The 17,188-nt window shown below is 36.2% G+C and overlaps 3 protein-coding genes across 4 annotated transcripts; 1 reads left to right on the forward strand and 2 right to left on the reverse strand.

Annotated features, from left to right (window-relative positions):
* The first annotated feature begins 230 nt into the window (after positions 1-230).
* Positions 231-2,174, forward strand: LOC136409415 (zinc finger protein 121-like). The gene is made up of 4 exons (XM_066390894.1): positions 231-522; positions 708-1,301; positions 1,441-1,618; positions 1,667-2,174. The coding sequence occupies exons 1-4, from the start codon at positions 415-417 to the stop codon at positions 2,068-2,070; spliced, it is 1,284 nt and encodes a 427-aa protein (XP_066246991.1). The 5' UTR covers positions 231-414; the 3' UTR covers positions 2,071-2,174.
* A 638-nt stretch (positions 2,175-2,812) lies between these two features.
* On the reverse strand, positions 2,813-12,983 carry LOC136409389 (nuclear receptor coactivator 6-like). 2 transcript variants are annotated; one of them, XM_066390850.1, is made up of 23 exons: positions 12,693-12,983; positions 9,529-9,855; positions 9,279-9,458; positions 9,042-9,221; positions 8,773-8,918; positions 8,566-8,703; positions 8,290-8,499; positions 8,036-8,201; positions 7,658-7,816; positions 7,435-7,599; positions 7,145-7,343; positions 6,903-7,051; positions 6,503-6,776; positions 6,221-6,397; positions 5,772-5,982; positions 5,426-5,673; positions 5,161-5,370; positions 4,887-5,107; positions 4,587-4,724; positions 4,247-4,493; positions 3,893-4,176; positions 3,310-3,492; positions 2,813-3,233 (listed from the first exon to the last, which is right to left on the reverse strand). In XM_066390850.1, the coding sequence occupies exons 2-23, from the start codon at positions 9,796-9,798 to the stop codon at positions 3,147-3,149; spliced, it is 4,242 nt and encodes a 1,413-aa protein (XP_066246947.1). In that variant the 5' UTR covers positions 9,799-9,855; positions 12,693-12,983; the 3' UTR covers positions 2,813-3,146. The 2 variants fall into 2 exon arrangements, with proteins under 2 accessions (XP_066246947.1, XP_066246946.1); XM_066390849.1 differs by having other exon boundaries at positions 6,864-7,051.
* A 2,769-nt stretch (positions 12,984-15,752) lies between these two features.
* RpL31 (ribosomal protein L31) lies at positions 15,753-16,987 on the reverse strand. Its single transcript, XM_066390915.1, has 3 exons — positions 16,884-16,987; positions 16,438-16,674; positions 15,753-16,008 (listed from the first exon to the last, which is right to left on the reverse strand). The coding sequence occupies exons 2-3, from the start codon at positions 16,662-16,664 to the stop codon at positions 15,861-15,863; spliced, it is 375 nt and encodes a 124-aa protein (XP_066247012.1). The 5' UTR covers positions 16,665-16,674; positions 16,884-16,987; the 3' UTR covers positions 15,753-15,860.
* Between the last annotated feature and the right edge of the window lie 201 nt (positions 16,988-17,188).

A 17,188-nucleotide genomic window follows, 5' to 3' on the forward strand; every position in this document is an offset into this window, starting at 1 on the left:
TATCACTCTCTTAATCACCATACAAAACTCGCTTTTTTAGTTTTCCAGTTTCGCTTTGAGTTCAATCTTTAAGTGTTAAAAATAGCTGTTTATAGCTGAAAATCTAAAAATTAACATCAAACAACTATGTATAATACTTCTTATTCATTGCAGGAAAAATTTAATTCACGTTTCGATCGGAATGTGCACATTGTTGCCACACCACTTCTACCATCTTCAATTTACTCGTGTCAACAACCCGTGACTATGTTCACGTTTATTATTTTTCAACTTTAAACCGATTTTCGTAATTATTTCTCGTTAATTTCCCTTTTTCGAATTTGCTTTAGTTTATTGTCTATTTTCCAGTCAGAGAGAGCTAATATACGTTAGCTTCACCCTTTCCTAAACTGTAGTATTATACTACATATAAGAATGGAATGTTACCGATGCAGGCTTTGCTTAGAAAATTTAGACACCTATGTCCATATTTTTAAACAGGATAAATTTGCAGAGATGATAGAGCAATTATCAGGCATAAAAGTAAGTCTGTAGACTACTTTATATACATCACAGTAGGTAGTACCTGTTATGTGTCATATAAACTGAGCTTTGCTTTTGTTTGAAATACCTAAATTACATTCAGCACAAATCGCTTATACACATAGGTACTTAATTCTAAGGATGTCAGTACACATCCAGATTTGCTCCACTTCCCAAAATTTTAGGTTGATATAAAGGATGGACTTCCTGACATATCATGCCATCGGTGCCATCAACTTGTAAAAACAGCAATATTAACTCGTTACCAAATCATTAATTCTTATAAAATACTGATAAAAGAACTTACTCTAAAAAATCTTAGTGCAAATATTGACAAAGAACCTGAGAATAATGACAAATCATTAGAAAACATAAAAATAGAAAATGAAATTTTTCAAAAAGAGGATGCTTCTGCTAATTTTGCATCTGATAGTAATAGTTCTGAATTAATTACCAGTTTAGAGCCAATTGAAAATAACAGTAGAGCAACTAGGAAGAAAACTTTAAGAAATGTCACTTCCAAACAAATCAAATTTAAGAGAAAACAATCAGGAAAGCAAGTCAAATTCAAAAAGAAAGATTCTGCATCTGTAAAGGTCCAATATAACATCAAGCCAGAGCACCAAGAATTTCTTAAAACAGTAGGGAGGAAAGACAGAGTTGCATGTCCAGATTGTGGACGAGTTATGTTTGGAATGAACATGAAAAATCATTTAATAACTCATCAGTATGATCCAGTTAATTGCAAAATATGTGGTAAAACTTCTAAAAATGCTCAGGTAAGAGGCAATTTTTAAGAGTGATTATGTTTTTTTACCACTTAGTAATCTTATTTGATTCAAATATTTATTGTTATTTAACTAGTTTTAAGTGAAACTTCAAGAGTCTCTTTTAATATGAAAACTTACTATTTCCCAGGCTCTTCAAGATCATATTAATTACTACCACAAAACCACTCCAGATCGCTTTATGTGCGACAAATGTGGCAAAGGCTACAGAGTCCGCTTTATGTTGCTGAAGCACGTAAAAAAAGAACACGGAAACGGCGAGAAAGATTACGAGTGTTCAGTTTGCGGCAAAAAATTTTATGAAAAACGTAGGTTGCGACGCATTATCTCTTGCCAAATATAACTTACCCTTTTAGTGCATTTAAAAAACCACATTAACATAACCCACAACAAGGTCAAAGCGTACAAATGCGAGCATTGCGGTAAAGATTTCGGTCGAAGGACTCAGTTTGTCACTCACCAACTTGTCCATACCAAAGAGAGTCGCTACCATTGCCAGATTTGTGAGAAAGGCTTCAAGATTAAACAAACTATGCAGACTCATTTGAAAGGCGTACATGGAATAGAGGAGGAGAAAACTATATTTTGTAAAATATGTCACAAAGGGTTTTCTACATCCCAGGGATTGAGAGCTCATGTCAACTCGCGGGTGCACGGATTAGAAAAATGCGAACATTGCTCAGAATTTATTACTGTAGAATATAAACAAGTGCATTTGAAGGACGTTCATGGGATTATTTTAGAAGCTGCCTATGGGTAATGTTTGGTAAAATTGAGTTGATGCCCGAAAGATTATTGTAAGCACTATTATTTATTTAGATGTATATTTTTATTGGTCATTAAAAAGTATTAAATAACAATTTTTATTGATCTTAAATCCGATGGTTAAATTATCGATATCTCAAGTTAGCTTATCCTAATTTAACTCTTCCTTAAAACTTCCCTTGCTTTCCTTTACATATTACTTCTCATTCTTAGGTTAACATAACATATCAAATAAATACTTCAAAAAACCTTTTCTACCTTAAACTACCTGCGAATACTGCTTGTTCCCATGAATGGAGAATATCTACTAGCAAACCATCCCTCTCGCTCTAAAGGTTACCCAGAAATTCTGTCTGGAAACTGTAGCGAAGCGTGGAACAGGATCTGTTGCGAGGTTTTTCAACGAGACAGTGCGCTTCTAATTCGCGAAGCGTGATTTCAACTTTGTTTTGTGTTGCTTATTTTTTAACAATAAGAGAGTTATTAAGCAATATGGAAAAGGAGGAAGGAGGCAATATGGTGGAGTTGGGCATTATTTTGCCATTATTGGGAGACATTAAGAGAACGAAGAGCGGTTTAATTTTTAAATACTTTGGTATGGAAGGAAAATTGAATAAATTGTATAGTATTTATGTAATTTCAAGTAAAGTTTTTGCGACAGCTTTAATAACTTGCAGTCTTTCAAGGTTTGGTGATTGAACTTATCTTTAGGAAACATGGAAAATAAAACGCAGAAGTAGAAATGATGGCTTTTAATCGAGTTGACGTGCTCTCTTTTTTTCAATGCGTCGATGTACAAATATACAAGATTAATGAATATCACGTTGTAAACAATACTTTGCGAGCACAAAATAAAAATATAAATCGTAGCGCGGGTGGTAATAACGTTCCTAATAAAAAAATCATATTTTCAAATATATATACGTATATGACTTGTAAATAACCTAAATCTCATTCTTTTAGAGCTACTTTTTTGTCGTAGTATAAACTCTCGTTAAAATATTCACAGTTTTGATTTTTAAATTGTCTGTTTAATAAAAATTCGGCAGCAAAAAAAGAAAATTCTTATTTTCATTGTGCACACGAATTATTCTTCAGTAAAAAGGTGTGTTCTATGCAGTCTACCTCTGACCAGAACGTACGGACTTCCAAAAATAGCTGAAAATAGAGGTACAATTTAAGTATCTAAAAAACCTTAAACGAGTGTTTGAAAAACGGGGTATTGAATACCAACCTGATTAAGCCAATTTTCATCTGCCAGCAGTTCATTTAATATACACGTGGTATCCTTCGTAGGATCGGAAGTTCGTTTCTCACTCACACGTTTCGCGCACTCTATATACATAAGGTATTTTTGGTGGATAACTTTACTCGCCAGCTCCACGCGACTCATACACAATCTACACATGAAGAAGTCCTGAAACAAAGAATTTGGGAATGAATGTTAAACAACATACTACGACATATTCACTACAGACTAATAGTGGCAAATTATTAAAAGATTTATTATACGTTTCTCATTGCAAATGTAGGACATCTCTGTTATTGTTGAAAGACATTTGGTTTTTGTAACATCATGCAGGATAACAGAAAAATTGTTGCAATCTTTGATTCCTAGAGATAGGGTAAGAAACGACCAGACACAAACGGCCATTATTTAATAATCACTGAGATACCCCACAACGAAAAATGGACACCCTGTACATTCCATTTTAATTTCAGAAACGCTACATAATTTATAGTTTTAAGATTTTATTACGTAAAGCAATTACAGAAAAACTGAAAGTTTACAAAACTACTATATTTAAATTCCTTACCTTTTCGTTAATGGCATTTGGATTTGGTTGACAGCCCTCCAATGTAGTCGCATTATAAGGCTGTCCATACATAATAACGCGAACCGTCACATTATTCCTGCCGCAAGCAGCGCATGTTCGCGATTGTGCATCTGCCTGAGCGATCTCTCTCAGGACATTGAAACAAGGCCACGTACACACCGCTCCCTGCAAATTCGGAGGCCACCGGACTAGCTGCAGAAATTTTTGCTTCTTGCTCTCGGTGATATCATCTATGGTTTGGACGTTTGTGAGGAAGTATTCATCTGTGAATGAGAAGAGCATTTTAAGAACCATAATTTTATTGGTTCACTCTCTAATTTTTACGTAACTTACCCTTCTCTTGGAAAATTTCCATAAGGAAGTTGCTATCCAAAGCTTGGGAAATTAACGTTTGTATGTAAACTTCGAAATTGTCTTGATAACTTTCGCATTGTTTCATACACTGTTCCTGCATTTTCGGGTCTACGATGGTTATTTCCTCTTTCAAAAATTCGACGACCGTCTCTAATTGACTTTGCGATTTATATTTTACTGGCACGGATACATATTGCTTCTTACTTTCTGCAGTCCACGAAGTATACTACAAGTTAGGCAGACGTTACGATAGTAAATCAAATTATTTTCTCGTAGTCAATAAAACTGCAGACTCAATGCAGAAGCTCAGGTTTCTTACCGTTGAAATATTTCTATATAGCGTGACGCCATTCTGCTCAAATGGTTCATACTTTTGCAGAAGCGTCTTTCCATCTACTCTCCAGATGGCCGGCCATTCCTGATAGAGTTCTGATTTAATAGCAACGAACTCCCCGGTCTGAAATATAACAAAGAAAATGTGGAAAAAATAACAAAGTCGTATTAAAACTAAATATATTTCGATCCCTATCTTTGCATCAAAATTTAGTTACAAAGGGATACATTTCACAGGTTTCTAAAATATATTGATCTCAGGTTTCACGTATTATGTCACACCTACTTTAAAAGGATTGTCATCGATAGCAACGGAGAAGTTATTGGGCATCGACGCAGCAATATTATCTTCCAACGTGGGCCCTATTTGCTTATTCTTATGGTTACTTTTCGGTTTTCTATTACTAATGGGTTCCGCCGCAGTATATCCTAAACCGTCTGAGTCGTTAATACCAGCACCCTGAGCTGCTGCCGCAATCAAATTTCTTGGTTTTTTATTCTTCCCACCTGCAAAAACAATTGTCTTATACCCAACAAATCTTTCCGAATGTCAATTTTACCTGTCCTTCCCCTACCCTTCTTCTTAACCGGTAACATGTCCTCGTCGTCTACGATGGTGGCTGGCGTCCAAGCTGGGTCAGAATCCTCAGAATCCTGGAATTCTGGCGGCTCGTCTGGCTCATCAGCATCTTTTATGATGTCGGTAAGACTGTTTTTGCCTTTCACAGCTCGCTTGGTCTGTTCCCTTTTGGGTATGTCTTCGGGTTTTACTAAATCAAAATGATTAAATTAGCATAATACGCTAAAACTCAAAAATCCAGTTACCGTTAAACTTTTCTTTCATTTTCCTTTCTCGTTGTCGTCCTAACCTTTCTCTCTCCAGCATCCGCTGTCTTCTTCGATCCGACGCCGAGCCAAGTTTGCCAGATCTACCTCCACGCGTTCTTCTATCTCTATACGTGTCTGGTCTCCAGTTTTTCCGTGACGAACCAAAAAAATCATCCTCCGAACTAAATCCATCATCTGAACTATCAAAAGAGTCCTTCTTCCTTTCTTTTGGTAACGGGAAATACCTAAGAAACAATCATTATGAGTCTCATTTTATTTAAATTCCGAAATTGTATACAAAATAAGCTTAAACAAAGAAAACTCCTGATGCTGTGATACTTGCCTGGGGTCATCTTGTGGATCCCCTCCAGTATTTAGACGAGGAATACCAGGCGGTGGAGCGGTGAGATTGGGTAAGATGGCGCCCCCCGCTACCGTTCCATTGGTATCGGGGGGCCCGCCTGCTCCGCCCGGTTGTGGAGGAGGTTTCGAACCCGTATCTTCCGTTGGTCTTCGGGTCCACGTATTTGCTGCTTGTTTCCTACCCGGACCTCCTATTTAAACAATATTTCATTAGCTATCGTAAGATTTCTACCAATTCGATTTTTTTGGTGATTTATGTATTGATAATTTTAAACAATCCTATTAAAAAGCCATCGTTCGACGCCAAATTAATTCTTGCACCTGATTTAATATTGGCGGTAGAAAGAGACAGTTTTAAGTATTGTCAAAATACCTATCCAGTATAAAGTTCAATATTGAAAACTCAAGAATATCGGTATACATAATTACCTCTCATGGCCGGTGGTGGTGAAGTATCACGTTCTCCCTGAAGAAATTTAAGGTAACTACTCATAAAACCTGCGCCGGGGCCGGAAATTTTATCTGCCGGTTTCGGTCCTAATTGCGGAGGAGGCGGCTTATTGTGATAAGTTGAGTGGTTCATCGTAGGCGGTCGAGGAGTTGTATCTGGAATTTTATAATATGATATTATACAAGTTAATGTCTTGTTTTTTTTCCCATCACTTACATTCTTGAGGGAACTCAATATTTCGTTATCTTAAATTCACATACCTTCAGATAAGAAATTCAATTCCTCTTCGATATTAGGCACCACAACTTTTGGCTGATCATCGGGCTGTTGATATGGCTGCTGTTGCTGTGGTATGGGCTGTTGTTGGGGCTGTTGCTGTGGTGGTTGCTGTTGCGGGTGCTGCGGCTGCTCATTGTAATTCGTCAATGGAGTCAGCTCTACTGTAGACGCAAATTCGCCAGGATGGTTCGTGGCGATGTGGAAGGGTGTAAAATATGGCAAAGGAGGAGGTGGGTGGCCATGGGGGTGAGGAACCTGGAAAAATAAAATTTCTTTCATGTAATACATCTTTGATAATTGTTACAGAAAGGAAAAAACCAGTGAAAGTAAACAGAAACTTACCATTAGGCCTTGATGTTGTTGATGCAAAGCTTGACTTACCATTAAGCCTTGATGTTGCTGGTGTAAGGCTTGAGTACTGAATATTTTGGAGGTTGGAGGGGGAATGTTCCATCTATCGAACTCGAAAAAAACGCCGTTTTGCTGCTGTTGGTTGGCTCCAGAAGTATGGGCTGGTGGAGGTACTCGGCCTGAAATGAGAATCATTAAAAAAAAACCTAAATCTACAGAGAAAAAGATGACACCAAAAATCCGAGTCTAAATGAGGAAATAATAAAACTTACTCGATGGCGGATGTACTTCCGCTACAGAAGGAGGGGGAGGGGGAGGAGGTTTTTCCACACTTTTTCTCCTTTTAACGGACGGTTTAGGCACTTCTTGTTTAATTTCCACCTGTGGAACGGGGCATGTTTGCTGTTGCTGAAGGTTTTTTACTATAGTCATCGGGTCGCCTCGACAACTTGACAAGTCTTGAAGTGTAACCTAATGTTAAAGAAATAATTTTAGCATCAATTTTTGCGAAAAGTAACGAGAAAAAAATAAAAACTGATATATGAGAGTGATTAATCCTTACCTGGTGGCCAGTGGCAGAGTCATAGTACTGTTGCCTTTGACCGTCACCTTGTCGGGCTGTTATTTCCATAGTCGAATTAGAATTATTATAAGTTGATTGAGTATTTGCTTGATTCGGTTGAAATTTCCGCTGCTGTTGCTGATTTTGTCTGTCATCCCAACAAGGCTAAAAGCAAAAAACGGCCTTTTTATCGGGGCTCAAATAAGCCTTTATACAAGCATACCTGATTAGGCTGGTTATTTTGATTAGCATGTTCGTATCGATCTGGAAAAGCCTTTTCAGTATTTAAAGCCCTAGTAATCACCGAAGGATAAGCCACGTTGCCGCCTGTTTGGGAATTTGGACGAGGCACAGACACATCTAAAGGTGATGGCGGAGCAACCTAATAACACAAAAACAAAAATGACTAAGATTTTTACTATCTACTTAGATCAAAGAAAAAAGCAGTTTAAGAATATACCCAAAAATGTTAACTTAAAAGCAATAGTTGCGAAAAAGCGGTAGTTACTGCTGCAGATCGCAGCATTATTTATGAATTTATCTAATTTGTTACAAAACAGTAAATTTGTATGGAAAACCACCTTATATCATAAATATATACCTGTTGACCGTTTGATGCTTGTTGGGGTGATGACATAGAACTCATTGGACTGTTATACATTGGATAAGCTGGACTTTGAGCATGACCCAGTGGAGATGCTTGGGAATGTGCTTGCAAGGGACTAGGTCTACGCGGAACCGCTACATTACACTCGGTGCCATTAGAACTGGAAGAAAAGGCAAATCCAAAGTGAAAAACGATAATAATTTATATTTAAAAATCCCACCTAATATGGTCTTAACAATTAAATTTACCTTGCTTGATACTCAGGACCACTTTTAGGCCTTTGAAAATCTTCAGAGTTTGTGTTCTGTCCTGGCTGAGGTTGATAGTGCCTGTAATTGTGTTGAAAATGGGGCGGACGTTTCGCAGAAGCATTATTTCCTGAATAATTCAACCTGCCAGGGCCATCCATTATAGAGAAACTTATCGGTGAAGACTGACTTTGTGGTTCTTCATTATTCCTAAGAAATAAATGGAAAAAAATCTCAAATAAATATCAGACCGAGATTATTTATTAAACTTTTTACCGTTGCTGTTCACGTTGATTACTCAACTCGGAATAAATCTTTGTCTGTGCTTTAGTTTGTATTTGTGGTGCACTTTGCTGCTTTGTAGGGGGTGAAGTAAAAGATTTCTCTATAGCTCGAGCTGGTGGGTTGGGTGAACTAAAAAGACAAAGTAAGCAATCAAAAAATATTCTGGAGATGAAAATAATCTTTGAGAATTCCACAAACCTCAAAAAAGCACGATTGGGTGCTTGCGGCACTCGGTATTCTTTTGTTGTCGAGGGCGACGAAACTATGCATGACTGCTGAAGATTGGAAGTATTTGTGGAAGTGAAGGTTTTACCACTACTGGCCTCAGGAATCGACACTGGGACCTAAATAAACCATCAAAATCAGACATCATAAACATAATCCTATATAAAACAACAAACATTCAGACCACCTCCATATTGTGATTTTATTCCTGGGAGGCATCGTTAATGAATATAATTGCCTACCTGGAAAAACGTAGTGGCATTAGGCTGAGTTGAACTAACTTTGATAGAAGCTGTAGTAACTTGTGGACTTTGGGCTCTATTATTGGCAGATTTTGAGTTGGCTGCTAATTGTGAATTGATGTGATTGCTTAAAGATTGCTGAGCGGCCGCAAAATGGGCGTTGAAGTTTTCATAGGCTACCTTAATTAATAAATATATTTGTAATAAATATTTTTATAGCTGCTGGAAATAATTTACAGTTTTTCCAGCAGAAGTAGCCACTACGCTTTCATGAGGCAAAATCCCAAAAGGACTATTTTGCTGCCATGCAGATGGGCCTTGCTCAAAAAAGGCTTGTGCTTGCGGATGAAATTCAGCGCTCTCACTGCCCTGTTTTGAGGCAGCAGCTTGAGCAGCCAAAGCCCTATGTTGGGTCACCTAAAATAAATGTTTAGCCCATTATAGCTTTGATCTCTTAGTCCACTAAGTATATTTTGCAACATCTTGCCTGAGTAACATAATGAGGTTTTGCTCCACTTGCTGCTACAGCTCCATGAAATAAAGGACTGAAAACTGTCTCATATCCCACTGCTGGAGGCGACAAGAAGCTTCCTGGTAATACTGCGGCCGGGGGAGCAGTTGCTACCGAAGCTACAGTTGTGGTAACTGAGGCAGCAGCTGCCGCTGCAGCGGCAGCAGCAGCTAACGGGTGATGTTCCCCAGCCGCAGCTTGTGCAGCTAGTCTATTATACGATGCATACCAAGGTCCTGGGTCCATTGTAACTGTAGCTCGAATTATGCACGATTAAAACAGAGGGGTGTTTACCCATACCATCTGAAAATAAATTGGGTATTGCGTAAGTATTGTTTCATTATTCCTTGATAACAATTATTTACTTCCTTGCGAGATGTACAAATTGAAGTGAAATTTTCAATATACATATACTTAAATATAGTGTTGCTGACGAAAACCAACTATTACCACACCTGTCAGGATTAGTCAGAGAACAAGCCGTTTTTTGATTTAGGAATAATCAACACTCCTGGCACACATGGAAAGCTTTTCTCGCAGATTTCTGGTATTTCTTTTATATTTTAAATTACAAAGAAGACCTAGAATAAGTAGTGGCATCTAGAGATCTAATAAGCAGACACGTACAGATTACCAAAGCTCAGGAGCTAAAGTGGCTGTATCGTAATTTATTACCGCAATGTCGGTAGCAAATAAACCGAACCAATTTTTGAAATCTAATGCCTTTACCAAAGTTGTCCGGAGATACAAATGCTGATCGCTGAATTAAATTCTTCTAGAAAGTAAGAATCAAATCACCTTGTATAAAATCCAGGAGTCTGTCCACATCGTAATCAAGCCACGATTAGCTTTTATTACCACTGTAGAGGAAGAGGACACATCTGGTCTAATTGTAAAAACCCACAAACGCTGTTTTGCTTGTGTTGAAAATTGATAAACATTACATGCTTTCAAACAAAAGCAAAACAATACAGATCTACCACTCTTCGAATTCAAGAAATTCTATTACAATTCCAAGGACCTCTAATCAGCTCAAGATGCACAACCCGAGATAGTTGTCTGCCTACTCAAGAAAACCTTTTTGACCTTAATTGATATTGAAGTCAAAAGTTATGGAGTACTAGGTGCACGTGGAACCAAATCGCAAAGTGTTTGCGATCCACAGAGATGTGCAATAATAGAGAATCAGGATACGAGATAGCATGGTATCTGTTAGATGGGGACTGTGAAGATGTCAGAACAATCCTGGTTACTGGATTGTGAAATTTTATAACGTCTTACCCCCTAAAAACCTTTAATTACTAGGGGGAAAAAATTGTATTTTACAAAAGCTTTTATAGTTTGGATGAATCTGCTTTTTATCTATTATAAATATAGATATTCAGTGTATGTAAACAGAAGGTTTTTGCACTGACATCTATAAAAATGTTTGTATTTGAGGTTCTCCCTAGAGTTCTTTATTTTTTCATAATAATATTAAAGTTGTCAAATTATCTTTTGTGAATTGTTCCACACACTATCTAGGTTGCCAGGCAGAGCAGTGATCTTATCAGGCAGGAAAACCCAAACAGGGCATCACTTAAAGTGTTAATGAGGTTTATGAGGAACCTACAGTGTTTAGGGAATGACTAGTTACACCTACTATTTCAGTGGAGGACTCATTAGCACAGTGTCTCTCCAAGGTCTAAATTTTTCTAACTACTTCCAAAATACCTGATAATAATATTCTCAATGCCCTTTATTGCAATGCTGACATTAGCATTGCGATTGCTTCTCAAGTGATATACATTGTTCTTTGGTGTATTACGTAGGTAATTATAATTTTCTCATTTAGTGGTTGTAATTACATAAAACTAAGCAGGCTAATAGTGGTAAGTACTTTTGATATTTTGGTAAGTAAAATTTTTGTAAGTTTATTGAAACTTTTGATAACAATAAATATGTTTTAAGTATTTTTGTGTAGTTAGAGCAAAATGTTTCAAGAGATTGCCAAACATAATAAAATAGTATGACACTCACCCCAATTTTTTTTTTTAATTACTTTTAATAGATTTAACATGGCCATGGTCAGGTCAGTTTTTAAAAAAGGAGATTCTTCATTACCACAGAATTTCAGACTACTATCTCTGCTACTAGTGATGTGTGAGGCAATTGAAAAGAGTGATTGCAAATTCATTACTCCAATATTTCACACCTACAAGTAATGCTAGCACTGCTGAACACTGTCTAAACTTTGTACATTACTGTACCTAAATGATAAATAACTTTTCTGTCACTGTCAATTTTCATTTCTTAAAAATTGAACACAAGATTGCAAAAACCTGAAGTTTCTAACTTTGCCATGACAATACCTTCCATAAACATTACTAAATAAGCAGAGATCAGTTCCATGGAAACTAATATACTAACGTTTTGGTTATCAGGGAAATTGTCTTTCAAGTAACTTTGACCTACTGGCCCTTAAGTTGGCATCCAAGTACATACATAATAAAATGACACATCAACAATCAGAATTTACTGGGAAAGGAAGGGACCAATAAAACCCCAAACCCTTTACAACCTGAGCAATGGTCAGTACATTTCTTGGGAGATATTAAACATTTAAGCCAATCAAATACGACACCCCAAAAACCGGTTCTTCAGTGGCTGAATGGGATATAAAGAGATGGCGCAAAGACTTAAATTGAACTGTAATTTAGTAGCAGAAAAAATACTGAGAACTGATAATAAAAAATAAATAACATCATTCTTATTAGTATTATATTTATTTGACAAATATGTACTAGATAAATGAGAGATTTCTGCTCTGCATGGAACCTTTTTTTTCGGGTAACCTTGAACGGTCTTATTACATCAATAATGGAACGGGCTTTTGTTTTCAAATAGATGCAAATTAAATGACGTTCGGGTTACCCTCATAAGAAATATTTCAGATTCTTGGAAGGTCGGGTTGGTGATTGACCTCAAAATTAAGGAAAAAAATCGACGTTTTAAAGCCGATTTGAGAGCAAATAATCAGACCAATCGTGACCCTTGACATGAATGGCTACTTCAAAACAAATTCCTTAAATTAAATGCATCACAGGGGGCTTTAACGGACTTTATCACTCACCACTCAAACAAAATAAAAGTCTACTCACGTTTCATTTGAGAACGAGCTAGGAACGATTGTGTTATTTAATATTAAACTCTCGATAATATGGCTCCATGAAGTGTTGGAGAGGGTCTATTCAAGAGATACAGAGGCACTTTAAGTCACAAACTACACATTTTCAACATTGAAAATCTCCGGTACAGAGACTAGTCGATTGGCGGCTTTCGATCAATAATTAATATTACTGTAAAATCACTTTTTTTGGATTTTATAAGGCAATATTTCTAGAGCGATTTGCACACCAAACTTTCCGACGCCATTTTAGAAATTTAACTGCTTGACCGACACGCCATCTTTTGGAGGTTTATGGTTATGGCGGGCAAATCAAATTTAGCTTACTCAAATGAAGGTTTATTAACTGTTTTAATAAAGTTTTTATTAAAAACATATGACAAAAATTGTGGAAGTTGTATAACGCTTTATTCAGTGACCATTTACTATATTGGACTATTGCAGGGACATCACAATGTAAATAAGCCTATAACTAAAACATAAAATTTGGCAAGTTCTAAAACTCCCTGGACAAATTTATTCCTTATTTTAAATATAAAAATTAAATACCCTGAAATTGTCTACCTCTATTTTGGAGATTGTGTAGAAATCAGAATGTGGTGGTCAGAGGCGGATTCAGCCTGCTTCATTTGAATTTCGAGGAACAGCATCAGATATACATATACAGCCGATAGCTGTTATATCTTAGTAAATTCAAATCTTTACTGTTCATTATTAATTTCAAATTTAATAAATTCGTAAATGTAACTTTACAAATTTCATTCGTTTTGCTTCCTGCCACGAACGCATGAGTGTAGAAGGCGGACGTGACGTCACCTAATCGTTGAGTGGATGAGCATCTGACTTTTGCGCACATCACAAAATCATGCATCATTCGGTGCGGTAATCCGCCATGTTTGTCCTTTGTTCAGCAAAATACACGTGCAATGGACCTGCTTTTCCTCTTTCATCCAGCTTAAAGATTGGAGAAACTCCATATAAATGTATAGGATATCGATGTTTTCGATCGCGGAGGCGATAAATTCGCCGAATCTCTCTCGAAAAAACATTCGTCATTAAAATCGTTACAACATGAAGGGTTAAAGAGCCTGTAATACCCCCAAAAACTACTCGTAGGACTTAGGCCACTACAAAATAATAGTATAATAGGCCTTTGGAAATTTTGTTTTCCCAAAATCCGACCCTGTTCAATCAATACCTGCCGTATTCATGGGCGCCGTGCAAAATCAATCTTGGTTTATAAATAAAAAGTTTAATAAACATACGCTAATTCTTCCGTTAAAGTGGTCTAAATAAAGTTTTTGCGCGTCTTATGCGAATTTCAAAACAATAATTGGCACGATTAAAATACCTTATTGTGCATGTCATTTTTAACATTGTCCTGATACAATTTTTTAAAATTATCTATTTTTTTCATTTTACAAATGTGTTTGTTTTTTTTCATTGAAAAATAATTAAACAGGCCACTCCTAGGGTTTTTTAAATTGTTGTAGTTAACATTTGTCCGACTTTGCGAACGCCATTGGCCTAACTGTATCCAGTGGTGTAGGTGAAAATGTTGCATAAATTGTTTTATTACGCTAGCAAACTCTTTACCATGGGCGTACCGAAGAATTTGCAATAGCTAACCGTCCTGGGTGAATGAAAAATGCAACGCTATATCCTCCAATCGATTTTTGTACATTTTGCTACATCCAAACTTTTCTCGCTCATACGGCTGTAGTAAAGAGGCGAATTAGCGATAACAGGTTTAAAAGACAAGCGCACGCCATTGGTTTAAGTATGGTCAGTGGTGTATTAAAAAGCGTAAATACATTTTTTAATCATTACATTTTAGCCATAGGCGTAACGAAAACAATTCTAGATTGTTGTACGGTAATAGTAGGTTTAGTGTAAGGTTCGTTGAATCTGGGAGGGTAATTTACATTCAAATGGATACCTACTTATATACAGGGTGTCACTTCTTGGATCTCCCGCACGGGAGTTAGGAATATCAGATCCGTTAAGTTAGGGTAAAGTTGCGAATTTGGGAGAGCAATTATGCTGAAATTTTCTTTTTTAGCACATTGCTATTTTGAGGCCAAAGTTAGAGATTTTACACCAAAGTGCCGTCAGTTGAATCTCATCCATCAAAGTACTATTTGGTAAACAAATGATTATTTGAATGCTTTGTGGGTATATATTTTCCGGACAGTCTCCTAGGTTTCAGGCCTCTATATACAGTGTGTAATAAACGTCTGAAATACTCACAATATTCCATAAACAGTTGCAAATTTGAGCAAAATGAACAGATTTTCAATGGGCTACACTGTCCAAGTTTAGTATTACAAGAGATGGATAAAAAGCTTCCATACAAAAACTCTAAGATTCCTCTTATTTTAAGAAAATGTTAATACAATAAACGAACGGACACCGCATTGAACTATTTATACTTTATATAAAACTTAATTTCAATTAAATAAAATATGGGGTGTTTTATTAAAAATATATTCTTATTTCGTTCAAAGTTAAATTTGGAACAATTCATGAAATACCGTTAGTGTTCCAAGCTTTCGTTACACACTGTATAGATATAGCGACATAAGCATAGCCTCTTCTCTGGAAAACTAATAGAAATCAATAACGTGGTCATGTAAGAACTTTGCGCAAATAATTCAGTTCTGTTAATGTTGTTTGTTAGTTATAATGCTTGATAAACTATTTTAGCATTTTGGTTTGGAATCAAAACCAAGCCAAATGATAAATTTCATATTTTCCTCTATTATGTTGTCATTTTAACCGGAATTGTGTGACTACATACATGCAGTGTACCCTTTTGAAAAAAATTCAAATCAATACAGCAAGTTTTGAGCAAAAACTTTGGGACAATAGCTTCTTAGTTTTACATAACTAACTTAATTATTTGTTGAAAACGTTTGAATTGCAAAACTTTTATTTTTATTAGGGTGAGGAAAACTACTAACAGTTCCTAAAATACTCTTCATTACAATTATAGATAGAGGGACATTTTTAGGTTATTCATGAAAAGCCTATATAACTTAAAAAATATTTATTAATTCATTAATAAGTGAATGCATTAGGTGTACTAAATTCACAATATAATACTCATAATGCATTCACTTGCACATGTATTTGTCCATGTCTACATTTTTGCATCTACATTTTCAGTCTGCAGACCTTTGAAAGTAGCCACTGGCACATAGGTCACCAAAGTGAAGAGTTTATGTACGGAATCTTCATCATCATTTCTTCTGCGGGACAGGCGAACTCTGACACGGAAGGGTACATTTCTGGAAGCAAGCAATTTTATTGATTTCTATTATATACTTAACAGTCTTTCATGTAAGATTTGGGAACACTGTTAAATAAAATTATAAATCTAACACAGAATAATGATCACATTTTCTGACATTCATAGGTTTTTGTAGCATTACAAAATTCACAAAAATGAGGCAATAGATTGCCATTATCAGATACCGTTAATAATTTGTTGTCATTACCTAAAAGGATTGTATTATAAAGGAAGACTGAAGAATTCAATACCTGGTTTTCATTACAGTGATTTCAGGAAATTTTGCAATTCCTTACTATGCAGGAGAGTTCTATTAAATGGGAAGGTTCATGAATGTTTCTGGTGCTCATCTACTGTGAATTTTCAAATGCTCACCCTTTATTAAAGATGTTTTAAAAACTGATAAACATGTAGTATTCATATTTACCTGATACCCTTGGACCACAGCTGCTTATTAAGCCTGGTATCGATCCTAATATCTGGAGTGCCCATTTGTTTCTCTGCAAATTTCCGGATTTCTTTGATGGCTCTGGGAGCCCTCTTTTTGAATCCTATTCCGTGAAGCCTCTTGTGGAGGTTGACTGTGTATTCACGGGTCACCACCTCGTTGATAGCGGATTTTCCCTTCTTCTTTTCTCCTTTTTGTTTTGCCATTTTTCTCAATCTAAAAATCCAGGCAACGTATGAGACTCCGGCGGCACTATTTTGCTGATTTTTAGCACTGCTTAACAGAACATGGTTAAATAATTTAATGTGGAAATTGAGTTTGACGTATTTTATTAGAAAAACGTTAATTAGAGAGAAAAACTTCACTATTTATTGAGATGAATCGAGATTTTTAAGGAAAATATATTTATTTACAATTTTACAAACCTCTTCGAAAAATTCCGACAAGTAAAAGAATTGTCGAACGTCAAAATTGTCAATAAGATCACCCGAAATGTCTGCTTTCAAATAAACATGCGTTTGAACGTTGATTCCAAGATGTCGCCAGAATCGCTGAATACAGTTTCTATTCATGTTATCAACGCTTTATCACAGAGCGCGCCACCAGCAACTAGGTCATTTGCTAATTCTCTGTATTTTTTTTCCAGTGGTGTAGGGAACTGTTATGTTGTGATCTCTGTTAAATTAGAAAAAAATTGCATTACGGCACCCCTTGCCGCAACTCCTTTATT

Source organism: Euwallacea similis, chromosome 6 (assembly GCF_039881205.1).
Source record: "Euwallacea similis isolate ESF13 chromosome 6, ESF131.1, whole genome shotgun sequence".
Lineage (NCBI taxonomy): Eukaryota > Metazoa > Arthropoda > Insecta > Coleoptera > Curculionidae > Euwallacea > Euwallacea similis.

Excerpts from the sequence above, each read along its gene's own strand:
- RpL31 (XM_066390915.1), bottom strand. The coding sequence starts at position 16,664 with ATGGCAAAACAAAAAGGAGAAAAGAAGAAGGGAAAATCCGCTATCAAC. Across the intron at positions 16,009-16,437 it reads CTGTGGTCCAAGGGTATCAG|AAATGTACCCTTCCGTGTCA; the intron begins GTAAATATGAAT and ends GCTTGCTTCCAG.
- LOC136409389 (XM_066390849.1), bottom strand. The coding sequence starts at position 9,798 with ATGGACCCAGGACCTTGGTATGCATCGTATAATAGACTAGCTGCACAA. Across the intron at positions 8,704-8,772 it reads CCCAATCGTGCTTTTTTGAG|TTCACCCAACCCACCAGCTC; the intron begins GTTTGTGGAATT and ends TTGTCTTTTTAG. Across the intron at positions 8,500-8,565 it reads AATCAACGTGAACAGCAACG|GAATAATGAAGAACCACAAA; the intron begins GTAAAAAGTTTA and ends TTTATTTCTTAG.
- LOC136409415 (XM_066390894.1), top strand. The coding sequence starts at position 415 with ATGGAATGTTACCGATGCAGGCTTTGCTTAGAAAATTTAGACACCTAT. Across the intron at positions 1,302-1,440 it reads AAACTTCTAAAAATGCTCAG|GCTCTTCAAGATCATATTAA; the intron begins GTAAGAGGCAAT and ends ACTATTTCCCAG. Across the intron at positions 1,619-1,666 it reads CAAAAAATTTTATGAAAAAC|TGCATTTAAAAAACCACATT; the intron begins GTAGGTTGCGAC and ends TTACCCTTTTAG.